Raw genomic sequence first — 15,528 nt, forward strand, 5'->3', positions numbered from 1 at the left:
GTAGCTACAGGTAGTCCCCCTCTCACTCGGCTCACGGATTTACCTGCACGTACACAGGTAAGGGTTAGTCTAAAAACTCTGCTCCAGGTGAGGCTCGAACTCACAACCTCGGCATTGCTCTGCTGAATACTGTCATATAAGTACCGCGCGCTAACCGATTGCGCCACTGGAGCTTCGGCGAAAGTCGGGCAGGAAATCGGTTTAAGACAGACTCAACCACCTGTGGAGCACAAATACTTGATAATTTGACTGTTTTTGTTTTAAATCAATGTAGCTGTTGGAAATAATGGAGACTGGATGAAAATTTAGCGGGACGCTGGTGGTCACACGGCTTACACAGAGCCGATTTACGTGCTGCGTTCACGTTCCTCTCACAAAGCTCCGACTTCCACCTTTAACAGTTGTTTCCTGTCTAAAAATACTTTTCTGTTGACTGTGCGAGTATTTCAGAAGGAATCTAATAATAATGAAACTTATATACCTGACATCTCATCATGCTTGAGTCTTTTTTACTCTTGGCCTTTATTTGCACAAGTAAAGAGTAAAACACAACACAGTGAAACAGTGATTTTTTTTATGAATATGCTGTCTTAAATGCTTATTAAGGCATCTCACGAAAAAGAAAACAATAACAACCAAAATGTCTGCCATTTAAAATGCCTCAACATCATCATCACCACATGCAAAGTTTTACACAGGATAAAATAAACAGCAAAGTCAATTAAAACAAGACACATAAAATCAAAAGGGAAAAAATATTAGGTAAAAAGCAACTGGAAAATATAAGCTACAGATTTCAAGAAAACAGGTGATGTAAAATATGAAGAAAATCACAATTCATTTAAGTCTTTCTTTTAAGTTTCCACTTTCCATACACAGAGATGATTTAGCACAAGTGACCGTATTGGAAACCAGAATTAATTTGGGAAAATAAGAGCTACAAAGTTCAAACTACAAGTTTTTATTTTTTGCAGCCCCACATTGTGATTTAGGCCATTAAACAAATGTATGCTCACATAACCAATAATACATAATAGCGGTAAAACTCAAAATAGATGACAAGTTTGAGTTTATTGGAGAGTGAAAGTATCAATGCCAAATCATACTAATGAATCATATCCTGTACATTTCACTCTGTAGATTAGATTAGATTCAACTTTATTGTCATTACACATGTACAAGGCAACGAAATGCAGTTTAGGTCCAACCAGAAGTGCAATAAGCAAGTGCAGGATATAAAGTGTGTGCATAAATGCAGGATAGAGCAGTATAATGAAAATATTTTACAAGTGGTACCATGGACATTATATACAGATGGCATTACTATAAAAAGAAGTATACTGATGGAAGTAGTGCAATGAATATTAAGTAGTGTAAATTATGGAAAGAAACAGTTAACAGTGCAGTAGATGAGTTATTGCAGTATTCAGTACATAGTACTGGAGTGCAAATGACGCATTATATGTATAAATAAATAGTCCAGTAGTGCAAATGAACATGTGGTACATGTAGCAAAAAAAAAAAAATTAGCAGCAGCAGCAAAAACAATATAGCAGCATTTAAGTTAAGGTATATGAGGGGACAGTGGAATCGGCGGGGGGCAGAGTTCAGTGGGAAGACAGCTCTGGGAAAAAAGCTGTTTCTCAGTCTGCTGGTCCTTATCCCTGAGGCAGGGGAGAAAACAGTCTCTGGGCGGGGTGAGAGGAGTCCTTAGGAATGCTGCGGGCTCGACGCAGACAACGTTTCCTCTGGATGTCCTCAATGGCTGGAAGTGGAGTCCCTGTGATGTGCTGGGCAGTTTTTACAACCCGCTCCAGTGCCTTGTGCTCTGCAGCAGAGCAGTTCCCATACCAGACTGTGACACAGTTGGTTAGGATGCTCTCTACTGTGCAGCGATAGAAGTTCACCAGGATAGCTGAGGACAGTTGGTTCCTCTGCAGTGTCCTCAGGAAGAAGAGGCACTGGTGAGCCTTCTTGACCAGGCAGAAGGTGTTGGTGGTCCAGGACAGGTTCTCCCGAATATGGGTCCCCAGGAACTTGAAGCTGGAGACACGCTCAACAGCCATCCTGTTAATGTGGATGGGGTCATGTGTGCCTTCTCTCTCCTTCCTGAAATCCATGATGAGCTCCTTTGTGTTGGAGGTGTTAAGGAGCAAGTTATTGTCTGAGCACCATGTGGCCAGGTGCTGGACCTCCTCCCTATAGGCAGTCTCATCGTTGTTGCTGATGAGACCAATAACCGTAGTATCGTCTGCAAACTTGATGATGGCGTTAGATTCATGTGCAGGCCTGCAGTCGAGTGTGAAGAGGGAGAAGAGGAAGGGGCTCAGCACACAGCCCTGTGGTACGCCAGTGTTAAGTGTGATGGTGGTGGAGCAGTTGTGGCCTGACCTAACAAACTGAGGTCTGTTTGTCAGGAAGTCCATAATCCAATTGCAAATGGAGGTGTTAATGCCCAGGTTTCCAAATTTTGGTGATTAACTTGGAAGGGATGAGTGTTGAATGCAGAGCTGAAGTCAACAAACAGCATTCGTGCATAAGTGTTCTTATTGTCCAAGTTTGTGAGTACAGAGTGCAGTGCCATGGAGACTGCATCCTCTGTGCTCCTATTGCTGCGGAAGGCAAACTGGTATGGGTCCAGTGTGGATGGGAGGAAGTCCTTTAGGTGTGCTAGGACCAGCCACTCAAAGCACTTCATAACAATGGGTGTGAGTGCTACAGGGCGGTAGTCGTTCAGGCACGTTGGACTAGAGTGTTTCGGCACTGGCACAATGGAGGTGGATTTAAAGCATGCTGGCACAGCTGCTTGGGCGAGGGACAGGTTGAAAATATCCGTAAAGACCCCAGCTAGCTGCTCTGCACATGCCTTGAGTACGCGATCGGGGATCCAGTCTGGTCCAGCAACCTTGCGTGCGTTGATCCGGCTCAGTACAGTGTAGACATCTGTGGAGGTGAGTGTGATGGTCGGGTGGTCAGCTGAGGGTGCATGCGAGCTTGGTGGCAGTTTCCCTATTGTCTCTCTCGAAGCAAGCATAAAAGTCGTTAAGCTTGTTCAGGAAGGAGACATCTGTGGCTATGGGGGTGGAGTGTCTGGGTTTGTAGTTGCTGATGCCCTGAATGCCCTGCCACATGATGCCTCTTTATCACCTGTATTATATTGCTATACTCTGTCTGCTAAGGAAACATAAACTATCACAAAAAACTCACTTAGTGCGTCATAAAATTTCTATATTATAATATTATAATATCATTATTATAATATTTCTGACAGCACCTGAAGGCAGCAGATTCCTAAAGGTGGTGCTGTGCTCTGACTGTGCCAGTGATAAACTCAGTAGATACATTATCTGGCCAAAAGTATGTGGATTTAGCCCCTTTAGTTCCAGTTAAAGACAATGAGTGTGCTCTCAACTTTGTGGCAACAGTTTGGGGGAAGATCCTTTCCTGTTTCAACATGACAATGCCCCTGGGCACAAAGCCAGTTCCATAAGGAAATGGTTTTCTGAGTTTCATGTGAACTTGACTGGCCTGCATAGAGCCCTGACCTCAACCCCATCCAACACCTTTGGGATGAACTGGACCAACTGCGAGCCAGGCCTTATCACCCACCATCAGTGCCCGATCTCACTGATGCTCTTGTGGCTGAATGGGAACAAATCCCTGCAGCCAGGTTCCAGCAGCATATTAAGGCCCATGGATTTTGAATTACATGTTCAACTATCACATATGGGTGTGATGTTCAGGTGTTCATTTATACTTTTGGCCACTTTAGTGTATCTAAAAGTGCTCCAATTTTGAATGTGCAGCTGTTACAGATGACATGATGAACATGTTACATCTGCTGAGGCTTTTTTCTAATCCCATGTAGTCCTGCATGCCTGTAGCTGAAAGACAAATCCAATTACAACATGTCAGCTTCAGCTTCAATCAAATATTTTCGTTGACGCAATGATTTTCACCTTCAGCGGGAACCACAGACTGTGAAGAAAACCCAGCAGTTGAAGCAGTCGACTGTGGTCACGTTTTTTAAAGCTGCGTGCTGAACACAAGAGGGTAAGCGGCAAAAGGAAAAACACACACACACAGCAGGCACAGGCTGTAAGCTTCCAAGAACATGATTTATGTTCTGAGAGCACTTCTCAGTCTACATCAAATGTGTCAAATTGCCATATTTTGTGGGGGTATTTCGCGACATCATCCTCACACAGGTCACAGTGTGTATCAGACCCCATCTAGGCTATTACACTCCCCCTCAAGAGCAGCACAAAGAAAGATGGAGTAGGTGGCTGGGAGACAGGGCAGGCTGTCAGAATATAACACCCCGAAATGACTCACTGAGACTGGACACCATAATCTGGCATTGTGTTGTTATTCTTGTTTTTTATTATTATTATTGTTCTCAGCATATTCATAATTCAACACATGACATAGCCTACAGGAAACACTAACATAAACATTCTGAATGAAAGAGAAGAAATCATGTGACCCAATCGGTCAGCGGAGGCTCTCACCTCAAAGACATGCGGCGGCGATGCCAGTTTTAAACTCATAATTAAACACGCCTGAAGGCTGGACGGGTTGACCGGCAACTTTTTGAGGCAACGCCCTCTGGCAATATTGTCATGCAGCGGGGGAGAGAGAGAGGTCTGAAAAGAGGATAAACTTGACTGTTGGCTTTAAAGATCAAATGCAATGAAGAAAATACATTTTACCAAACAGCTGCTGGCAAAGTTGCTCATCTTTTTGCCTCAAAATGTTGCTGGTGCATCGCAGCCTTGAGGAAAGTATGACAGATCCATGCCCTTTTCTGCTGCAAAGGAAGTGCTTTAGTACCTTAGGAAGGTACGGTCGGCCATAGAAATAGGATGAGTAGATTTACAGTGCTGTAATGAGATATACAATATATTATACACTGGTTCATGAGGGAGGCTTATGGTGTTTGATATTAAGCTGGCTCTATTTCTTTGCCTTGTTATATTTTCAGACCTGCAGATTTGTCATGAATAACTGACAGCTTTTTTGGGAAAAGTTATTGAAGGTTTGTAAAATAATGTCTCCAGGTAATCATTCTTTAACACCGACTCCAGCTCACTGATTAAAACTTCAAGAAGAGCGTGAAAAAAATTGCAGGAAAAAACACAATTTAAAGCAGGCGTTTCTTAAAAAACGCCGCTAGTTCAGTCTTCGTATCGTGCATTTTCTTTTTAACGTCAGCGTTGGGTCATTTGCCTCTTCTCCAATGATAAAATAACCTCAGTCCCCACAAATGCAATCCCACCCACCCACCTCCCTTCCCATCCCATCCCATCCCATCCCATCCCATCCCATCCCATCCTAATCCAGCCCCATGCCCCCACTCAAAATAACTTTATACAAACTGATAAAACACAACAATTCACCATCAACACAAAGATCACACACAGTTCCGTCGTTACATCCATCCATAAAAACCAAGAACAGCACACGTCAACATCTCGTACTCTCATGTGTAGTTGCATGATTACACACACATACACACACTCTGCCACACACTCACATGCACCCAAATACAGTATATACACATACAAACACATTCCCAGGGGATTAAAGACAGGCAGCACTTGCAGTCAGGTCAGGTGTATGTTTCTATTGCATCATGGCTCGTGACATCCTTCTGTTGCCAAACAGTTAGATAGCTTGTTTAAGTGTTGTCAAGGATTATAATTTAAGGACAAAAAGCAAAGGAGGGTTTGGGGATTTAAAGAGGAGAATAAGATGTAAGGATTTGTTAGTGTATATGCAGTAGGGGTTGTGGAAGTCTGTGTCCGATCAGTCGTGGATGACGATGGGGCCTCGCATCCTCAGGCTGGGGTGAGGGTGCGGAGGGGCAAGGACGAGCCCCTGTGGCGGGCCCTGGGAGACCCTGCGCAGGGTGATCTGCTCGCAGGGCTGCCGGCAAGCGTGCCTCAGCTGGGAGCGGGACAGCAGCCGTCTGGCCCTCCTGGGGTGACAAGACAGGACATAAGTGCAGAAGAAGATACACTGATGCAAAGATAATATCAGTAAAAACTCCAAATCAATCCAGACGTTCATTCTTGACCTTGGAAACAGTAGCCTAGTTAGTAGCAGTAACAGTCAAAATAATCTCACCAATTACTGTTTCCAAGGTCGAGAATGAACTTTAAATCTCAATTTTTAAGCCAACATGGACGAGAAGTCCTGAAAGTACTCAGGAAAAATGTAAATTTGAATCAGTTCAATGACAACTGGGCAACTCTGTCTGCTGAGGAAGATGTGTGATTGAAAGCTCCAGAACAGTTAGCTCACTAAATGGATCTTGGTGGTGAGAGATAATTTGTGAAATAATGCTTTAGGTATATTGCTTATTAAACCTATTTCTATATAATTTCTAGCTGTTTCCCCTTGTTTCCAGTCTTTGTGCTAAACTAAATTATCCAGCTGCTGGCGGAAGCGCACAGAGGTGAGAGTGGTATCAATCTTCTCATCTAACTCTTGACAAGAAAGCAATTAAGTGTATTTCTAAAGGTGGATTTTAACTGCTGGTTTGTGATTTGGGAAATTTGGACTTTTAGATTTGATTGTCTGATTTTTCTTTTATTTATTTATTTCCTTTAACCTTTGTTTTCACCAGGAAGCCTCTGGAGATCTCTTTTACAGGACACACATGAGAAGCTTGACTATTTAAAACGGTTTCATTCTTCATGAAGCATGTTTTGAATGTGGTGTTTGAGTGCCTGAGATTTAAACAATACAGCTCAAAATTTGTTAGCAGCCAATAATTCATGATTGCATCTTTATGTTTCAGCAAGTTACAGTAGCTATAAGCCTACGGATAATACACATTTGCATACAATGTATACGTAGACCATAAACTTCTAGCTATTTCTCAGTATTTCTCATTACTGCAGCCACCTACTACTACTACACATACTGCCATGTGATAACAACAGCCTGCAGCAAAAAGGGTGCCAACACATAGAAACAATGATGAAACTGGCTTTGAGATGTGGGCTTTATGAGACAGCTTATTTGTCATGTTTACTATTGGTTTACCGGCAGTTTGACAATGATACATGCTACTGGACTTAGGTAGTTAATCACTTGATTGTTTGATTGTAAAAATGTTGCAATTACTCGACCTATGATTCTGTTTTTAGCAATGTCTTCCTGTCTATCACTAAGAAAAAGGCGTGTTTTCTGCGTTCAGCACAAGCAACGGCTTTACATGAGGTGTAAAGTGTAAAGCCTCACCAGCAATAACTGACGCATTCAAGACATAAGACGAAGAAACTAATAAAGAGAGAAATTTAATGCAAGCAGAAAAGTTCAGTTTAAGGGCACCAAGTTGAGGTTCCAGGCCGCTGAGAAAGTAACAACCACTTTTTCTCATTTCAGGAGGATTCATTAAAGCAGAGTACAACATTGATTGGGCATCAGGAATAGAATTACTAATACATGTCTCTGTTGTGAGGTAAGACAGAGATGCATCTCTGCAGGATTTTCAGGTTTATAAAGGAGCTTGGTGGTAATTTCCAGACTGCAGTGGGCTTTGGCCTGACAGGAAGTCTCTTTTAACAGCCCACAGCGACCAACAGCACTAAAGCCAAGACCATGGGGCACACTCTCAAATGTTGGACACAGCACTAATGGAATTCATTTGGAGACAAATGTGAGATACATAACCACAATGTGCTGTATGGGTGATTGTTGGTGATTCCCTTTAGGCTGTCAAGAAAAACACTTTGAGATTTAATGCACAGCAAAGCCCTCCTGACATGCTCTCATTTTCTTCCTTTTTCACTGATCTCTCAGCAACACAGAGGATGCTTTTCTTGTATTATGAACAGGAAAACACATCACTTCCCTCCAGATCCCTGCTGTTGATAAAATGAGCGCTAGCGCACTCATGATGACTCTGTGTACATTATGTGCCGGTGCATCCAAGTACAGTAAATGGGTCTGAAATTGCATGCAATGGTCGTGCATCTACACACACATCTTTCAAGCACAGTGAACCCTGAGACTGATTAGTACATAGCATGATACACAGATTGTCAGTTAGAGTTAGAGCAGAATATAAACCGGCAAACAGATTTGGCTCTGGACGCACATTATCTAAAGCTCTGCTGTTTGTCTGTTCAGCTGGCCGTTGGAAGGAGGAGAGCAAACATGTAAATCCACGCTCAAACATATCAGGCTGTCATTTATATTTCTGTTTTGCTTTCTCTCGTTCTGTTTCCTAACATTTCCCATTTCGGATTCCTGTTATTTTTCTGTCCAAATTCAACTTCTCTGTATTGTATATTAGGTACAGTGATAGAGAAATTAATCAGATCCTTTACTTAAGTAAAAGTACCAATACTACAATGTAAAAAAAACATTACAAGTAAACATCCTGCATTCAAAATCCTACTTAATTAAAAGTACAGAAGTATTATCAGCAAAATGTACTGTAAGTATCAAAAGTAAAAGTACTCATTCAGCAGAAAAATGTTTCCTGTGACTGATATATTATTATACATGACATTACTAGATTGCTAATACTGATGCACTGATGCACAAGCAGCAATTTGCTGTTGTAACTATTTTATGTATGGTTAGATAGTATAGTCCAGTGGTTCCCAACCTAGGGGTCAAGTCCCTCCAAAGATAAATCTGAGGGGTCTTGAGATGATTAATGTGGTAGCAAAGAAGAAATAAACTAATTTTGCTACATACTTTTTACAATACATTTTTGTTTTTTGGGAAATATTATATAATTTTACCTTTTGGGGCAAAAGTTCTTGAACTGTTCTTTAAATGAAACCAATCTAAGCAGTTTACAACCACTGGTTTAATCTTCAAAAATAGATTGCATTTAATAATCTTATCATATGTTTTTGTTAAGCTTGATCTGTAAAATAACTAGAAACTATAGCTGTTAAATGCACAATATTTTCCTCTGAAATGTAGTGGAGTATAAGTATACAACAGCATAAAATTTAAATACTCAAGTAAAGTACAAATACATAAAAAAAATTACTTAAGTATAATATTTGACTAAATGTACTTAGCTACTTTCCACCAATGATTAGGTATCTCAGTATATGAACAAGGCTATAAAGGTTATATAACTTTGGGGTGGGTCTAGGGATGGCAATATACAGTAAGTTGGTCAGTCCAACACTTTGGGCCAGACTGAGATATCTGAACAACTATTGGAAGGATTGCCCTGGAATTTTTCTACAAACATTCGTGGTTTCCAGAGGATGAATCCTAATGACCTTGTTGATCCCCTGACTTTCTATCAGTGGGCACCAACAGGTCAAAGTTGTCGATTATCCAGTGAAATATCTCAACATCTAATAAATTAACTGGCACAGAATTGTGTAGACATTCATGGTCCCCAAGCATGAACCCTAATAAGGCTGTTAATTCCCTGACTTTTCATCTAGTACCATCCGTAGGCTGACATTTTTGGTTCAGAGGGAAAGGTCCCAACAACTATTGGATGGACTGTCGTAAAATTAGGTACAGATGTTCATTTTCCCCCACAGAATTATGACAGTATTATGATAATTTGTTGTTCCCCTGACTTTTCATCAGCTTCATCATCAGGTTTTATGACACTCTGTAACGCACTGTGTAACCTATGCTAAGAAAAGTTTTATTTTGCCATCTCTTTTTGTCTGTGTCTCTATTTGTCTCTCTTTCCTTCCTTAATAAGTGGGAGTGATCTCCCACTCCTTATCTCTGCTCTGTAACACACTGCGTTCTTCATCACATTAAGAGATAGAAAGAGTTGAATAAAGAGACAGAGAAGGGAAGAAAATGAAACTTCCGATCATTTCTCATTAGCAGCAGCCTTTCACAGCAGATCTATTAATGTCTTTTATTCAGAAAAGCATTAATTGTCTCTACAAGGAGAGCGCATGACAGTATAATATTACAAAGGGGACAGTATTAGGAACAATGCCATCTCTCTCACACACAAACACACAGCCACGGTGATCTTGGTGGTAAATGAGTGATCCATACGAGTGCAGCCATGGTTAATGTGGTAATGATATTTCCACTCAAGGCCCAGCAGTGTCTGGCTCCTCACTGGCCCATCTGCACCAGTTAGCTGCTCTAATTTTAGCCCCGACGGTCGGAGGGCGGCTGTGAGGGCTGGGTGCCATGGCTCATTTAGACACAGGCTTAATGGAAGAACATCTTTCTCTATCACATACAGAGAAAGATGTACTCATTCAGTGCATCTGAGTGCGTGAGAGAGCGTGTGTCTCTATATGTGAGCAAAATAAAAAAGAAACTGATTTTTTATGTGTAAAATATAAATGCATGTTTATTCAGCTGTATATTCAATCATGTCTACAACAAAACGCATACTGATGGTCAGTGTTTGCAAAGAGAAACAGACCATGACAGTGAGTAATCCGCTGTTTGGGGTTCTTGAGACATTTGGATCAGTAGTTTTTTAAAAGACATTCTTTCCAAAATGTGATACCTGTAATGCCGTCTTAAGCAAATTATTTGTTTACAAGGCAAAAAAATCAATACCAGCCTATATCGGTCAGTGGAAAGAGTAGGCTGAGGCATCACATTTTGTGAAGACTTGTTAATGGAGGAGCAATTTTATTTCATTTTCATTTGTTGAGCATCAACTGAATGCATCATCAAATCTCTCTGCACACAATTTCATCTGATTCAATTTGAGTCTTGAAAAAACTGGAATGTAAATGCAGCATTTAACAAGAGTCTACAGCCATGCTAACAGCTCTGTCAGGCTGTACTTAGGCACTAAACACAAAGTACAGCTGAGGCTGATGGGAATGTCATTAGTTTTGTGAGTATTTAGTCATAAACCAATGTATTGGACAAATTAAAATTTTGGCATTACATGAAAAGTTAAGGGACCAGCTAAGTTATTACACTTCATCGTGAGGGGATTGAAAGTATGTATCAAATTTTATGGCAATCCATCCAAAAGTCATTTTGGTGGACCGACTGACCGACATTGCAATCTTTGGAGCCACGTGGCTAGCATAGCTAAAAATGAACTGAATCAATCTAGGCAGCAATACTTAAATGCATGTAAACCTGGCAGTGAGGCATTAGCTTAAAAATGTAATATATTGTGACGGCCAAACTTCAGCCTCAAACAAAAGCAGCTCAGTCTGTTTACTTTCAGGGCCGTAGCCAGGAGTTTTGAAATACTGAGGTCACGAGTCGAAGTCCCCCCAACACCCACATGTATAAAATTGTGTTCAATTATAATGTAAGTGAGCATTCCTATGGAAGCCCAGTACTGATGTTAAATGATGTTTCGGCCTATCACTTAGTCCTGCAGTGAGTATCAGGCTTTGCTGTCATAAATCTACTGAGCCCTCTGACAGGTGACACCATCCTCTAGCCCTGACCTAACGTACCTTCAAGCTTCCTCTAAAAACTACACTCACCCAAGCAAAGAGCAGATAATCAGCGGCTTAACCAGACCTGATATCTACATTGTATCTGCTTAGGCTGAACTAGAGTGGCTGGCCCAAGTGACATGATAGGCAACTTCATCTGAATGCCCGCTCAGTTGTCCGATCACCATCACTGAATCCTGCAGAATTTTTCTATTTTACTCGCCTGAAAATACAGAAAATCAGCAAAAATGTTTAACTGTAAGATATAAACATCATATATTTGACAATGGTAGCTATGGCCCTGTCTATTTTTAGTTTCTTCTGGGATTCATTCCCTCTAATCAAAAAATATCTTAATTCAGTCAAAATTGGTGCTTTTCTAAGCTGTATGAGCTGTATTAGTGTTTTTAAAAATTTAAAAGAGGGACATTGATGACAACAGGACTCTGCAGGCTTCCCCAGCCTGCCACTGTTTCAACTCAATGGATCTGTGTGAATTTAGGCACATATGTATTATGTTTGTGTGTTTGCACTACACAGCTGTCTGAGGTCACCACAGGAAAAAAATAACTTGGTGTCCTTTTCTGTCACAGCTCTCAGCATCAATTGCTTTCCCTTCACACACTCACATACACTCACACACACACACACACACACACACACACACACACACACACACACACACACACACACACACAGTCAGCTAATCAGAGGTCAGAAAAGGGTCACCTTTGCTTACCTGGTCTCCCGGGTGACAAGGAAGAAGCTGTCATCAGGGGCATCGATCCAGTTGGGTCGTCTCTTGCGGATCATCACTCCGCCTCGGGTGTTTCCACTGCTGCTGTTGCGGCCGTTATGCTGCAAAAAGACAATTAATATAATTTTATTACAAAAGCAGTGACGCAGTTGTACAGGATTTATAAAAAAAAAAAGGTATAAGACACCTACCAGGAGGGGTCCACCTGTTGTACCTGGGTTCTCTGCAAAAACAAGAGAAAGATGCAAAGTATGCATGAGGGAATCTGTCAGTTGTGAATAGTATTGATTAGTTTATTACTTTTCCTAGTTACAAGTGGTGCAACAAATGACTGTGTTTCAATTTCAGTAAAAATAGTGAAGTTACCAATAAAAAACAAAGTGTCAGACTGAAGTTGAATCATCCAAATTATCCAAATGACCCCCATCTGCTGATTCGTTTTCATTAGAATTAGTTGTCATTCTCTCCAACGAGCTAGTTTAGATAAGAAATGGCAGAAAAGGTTATCAACTCCGGGTGTATTTCCACTAATTTGATTTTATCAAGCAAAAGGATGACAAGAACATTGGATATCAACACTGTTTGGTCCTCGAGGTTCATTCACATCATAAGTAACTTAGTTAAAAGCTAGACGGGACGCATTTTCCAATTTTTTTGGGGGGGTTTAACAGATGTAATACAAGTAATGACTTTCTGCTTCTAGGCAGGATTAAGTTAAGCAACAATTATTGAAAAACAAGTCATAATTACTTTTGTGGAATTAGTTCAGCTCTGTTTTTTAAAGAAATGTGTGTCTGTGTGTGTACCTGAGCGCCTGTCTGGCTCAGCCCTGCTGTGGTGATGGTAGCTGCGTTTTCCCAGCATGCCGTGGGGGCCGTGTGGGAGAGAGGAGAGGAGGCGTCGAGGGGGAGGCGTCTGCAGGCCCGGGGTGCGATGGGAGCGAGGGGCGTGGGCTGCCGGACGGGACTCTGGAAGAGACACCACACTGGAGCTGCATCAACTGGCTCCTATAGACCATCTGAATAATTTCTACTCACATTCCTTTGATTTGACAAACACACAAATTGTATTGCTCAAACATTTGTGTGTGTTGATTTACCTAGAAACTGCAGAACACTGGTCAGAGTGCTCCTTTGGGCGGCTCTGGTTTTGGGTAGGCGTGTCCCCTGCCCTTCCGACACCCTTAACATGTCTAAACCAAACACACACACACATTTTACAAAGCAGTGCAGTGTCTCTCAGACTGCATGATCTCCCTCTATCTACTGAGATACTGTCTGCCCAAGAATACTAAATACTGTTCAACATTTCTGCAGAATCATGCAAGTAAAAACCACGTCAGCAGGTTGGTAGAGTTGTGTATAAAATCAGTCCTAGCTGTTGGTAAAAGGTAACGTGTTTATGAATTAAACAAGGATGTCTTATGTAAATGAAAATGACCTCTTTTCATGTTTAAAATGAATGCAGAGCTTCAACACAGGAGGCAGGAGTCAAGTGAGCAAATCACTCTGTTAATGTGGTGACTTACTTTAAGGGATGGCATGTCCACTAAAAAAATAATCTCTCCCACATGCACATAGAGATGAAAGTACATGCTTACATGCACACACACAAAAAACAACATATTGTTAACACATAACATTAAAATATGAAGGTACTATGATAGCAGGCACTGCATGTTGAGTCCATGCTGTGGGGGAAGGCGTGCCTTTATGGCTCCTCTGAGTGTTGTGGAGTTGATGGACAGATAACACGGGACACATGAAGCACAAGGACTCGGAAGAGATGCTTTCAGGTGTGACTTTATTGGAGGTCTACGCTCACATTCACACAGTGATGAAAGAAAAGAGGTAGAAAGATGAGATGAGAATATTGCAACAGTTGTTAGAAAATGAAAGAACGAGGAGGCCAAGTGGAGGGGTGGGGATGGCTCTGAATGGCAAATCCTGTCCGCAGGATTTACAAGAGAAGAGGCAACACGATGGATTCATATGAATATTGCATGGTTTGAACACAGGAGAATAGCTGGGTGGATGGTATGGCAAGGGAGCATCCAAGAGGACATGGTCCAGTTGGTGACTCCTTCTGAGTCTGATCTACAGTGGGAGATGCAGCCAGCAGCAAAGAAGGCAAGAGCAGCTAGTTATTCTTTGTACCAGACAAATAAGATCCTTACTTCAGCTTTAACCTCCCTTCTTTCAAGTGTTATCAGTCTAAAGCTCATTATAAACCAAAACACAATTAATTTTGTCTAATACACACAAAACCACATATCATTAACAGCATGAGGAAAAATGTGTGCGCAAAAAGTAACAAAAATGTAAAAAAAAAAAAAAAATGGTGATGGCAAACACACTGAAGCTTAAGTTCAGTATTTACAATAAACATTCGTGGCTGAGACAACTCATCCAGCCATGACAGCACAGTGTGCGCATGCCTGTACCAGGGGCGCTGTGCAAAATAGAGCTTCTCTTAGTAAAATACATTTTCTCTAACTTCAGCAAATATATGGCTCAGACTAGTATATGAGTTCTATTGGATCCTATTACAGTCCACTTGTTAATGACAGGAGCAAAATCAATTATGTGTGTATGTTTAAAGTGTGTGCAGGCGTGCTCGTGTAGATTTGCCCTGTTTTACCAATAAAATCTTTGTGTGTAATTCCAACAATGGCTTTCAGTTCACAGTGAATAAGAACCATGATAGATAAAAGAATAAAAAAATAAAAACACGAATGAAAAGATGATCAAAACTCATAGTTATGAGGACAGGCAGTCTTTATTGGAAACAGGGGGTGGGAGAATACAAAAACCAAAATAATAATAATAACAATAATAATAAAAACAGAAAGAGAGACAGACGGGGGGCAGAGACAGGCAGAGATGGGGGGTTGATGGCAGGCAGTCAGGGTGAGGAAGGATGGTGAGTGTGTGTGTTTCTGTATGTCTGCATATGTTTTGTTTTGTCTGTAGATGTGTGTGTCCATGTGGCAGAAGTTAGGAGGAATTGAAAGAGCTCTTACACTCTGCCTTTATGGCCCCACAGTTAATGGGGACAAAGGGCCGGCGCGCAGCACGGCGCAGCCTGATGATGTCACGGCACATGTGCCGGGCCAGCTTGGTGAGGCGGGTGGCCTGCAGCAGGAAAGCCTGCTTGGTCTTCATGGAGGACTTGGGGCTGCCGCTGTTTCGCATCGGCACCATGTGGTTGGACTGGCGAGGACCGTGACTCCGTGAGCGAGGCTCCTGGGAAGGAAGGAGGGACAGAGAAAAGGCTACTGAATACAGTTGTACAGTTGATTAAAAAGCATTTTAAGTGTTTAAAAAGGCCCTGCCTAAAAATCTATTTTCTCAACCAGCTTCTCACTATGAGTGAAATACC

General features: G+C 41.6%; 1 protein-coding gene, 1 long non-coding RNA gene and 1 other non-coding gene across 5 annotated transcripts in view; 1 reads left to right on the forward strand and 2 right to left on the reverse strand.

Annotated features, from left to right (window-relative positions):
- On the forward strand, window positions 1–12,111 carry LOC122867589. The gene is made up of 3 exons (XR_006375956.1): window positions 1–57; window positions 3,966–4,053; window positions 7,396–12,111. It is a non-coding gene; the product is annotated as an uncharacterized LOC122867589 (long non-coding RNA).
- On the reverse strand, window positions 80–173 carry trnai-uau. The gene is made up of 2 exons: window positions 136–173; window positions 80–115 (listed from the first exon to the last, which is right to left on the reverse strand). It is a non-coding gene; the product is annotated as a tRNA-Ile (tRNA).
- The window catches only part of mta3 (metastasis associated 1 family, member 3), a 26,749-nt gene continuing 16,569 nt past the window's right edge, over window positions 5,349–15,528 (reverse strand). Inside the window, exons 14-19 of one of the 3 annotated variants that reach the window (XM_044178564.1) lie at window positions 15,170–15,392; window positions 13,247–13,339; window positions 12,954–13,115; window positions 12,339–12,370; window positions 12,130–12,248; window positions 5,349–5,980 (exon numbers count right to left, since the gene is read on the reverse strand). In XM_044178564.1, coding sequence (XP_044034499.1) covers window positions 5,809–5,980; window positions 12,130–12,248; window positions 12,339–12,370; window positions 12,954–13,115; window positions 13,247–13,339; window positions 15,170–15,392 — 801 coding nt within the window. In that variant the 3' untranslated portion in view covers window positions 5,349–5,808. Of the gene's footprint in view, window positions 5,981–12,119; window positions 12,249–12,338; window positions 12,371–12,513; window positions 12,622–12,953; window positions 13,116–13,246; window positions 13,340–15,169; window positions 15,393–15,528 lie in introns of those variants that run through there. The other 2 variants (XM_044178565.1, XR_006375955.1) reach the window with 2 other exon arrangements.

Source organism: Siniperca chuatsi, linkage group LG20 (assembly GCF_020085105.1).
Source record: "Siniperca chuatsi isolate FFG_IHB_CAS linkage group LG20, ASM2008510v1, whole genome shotgun sequence".
NCBI lineage: Eukaryota > Metazoa > Chordata > Actinopteri > Centrarchiformes > Sinipercidae > Siniperca > Siniperca chuatsi.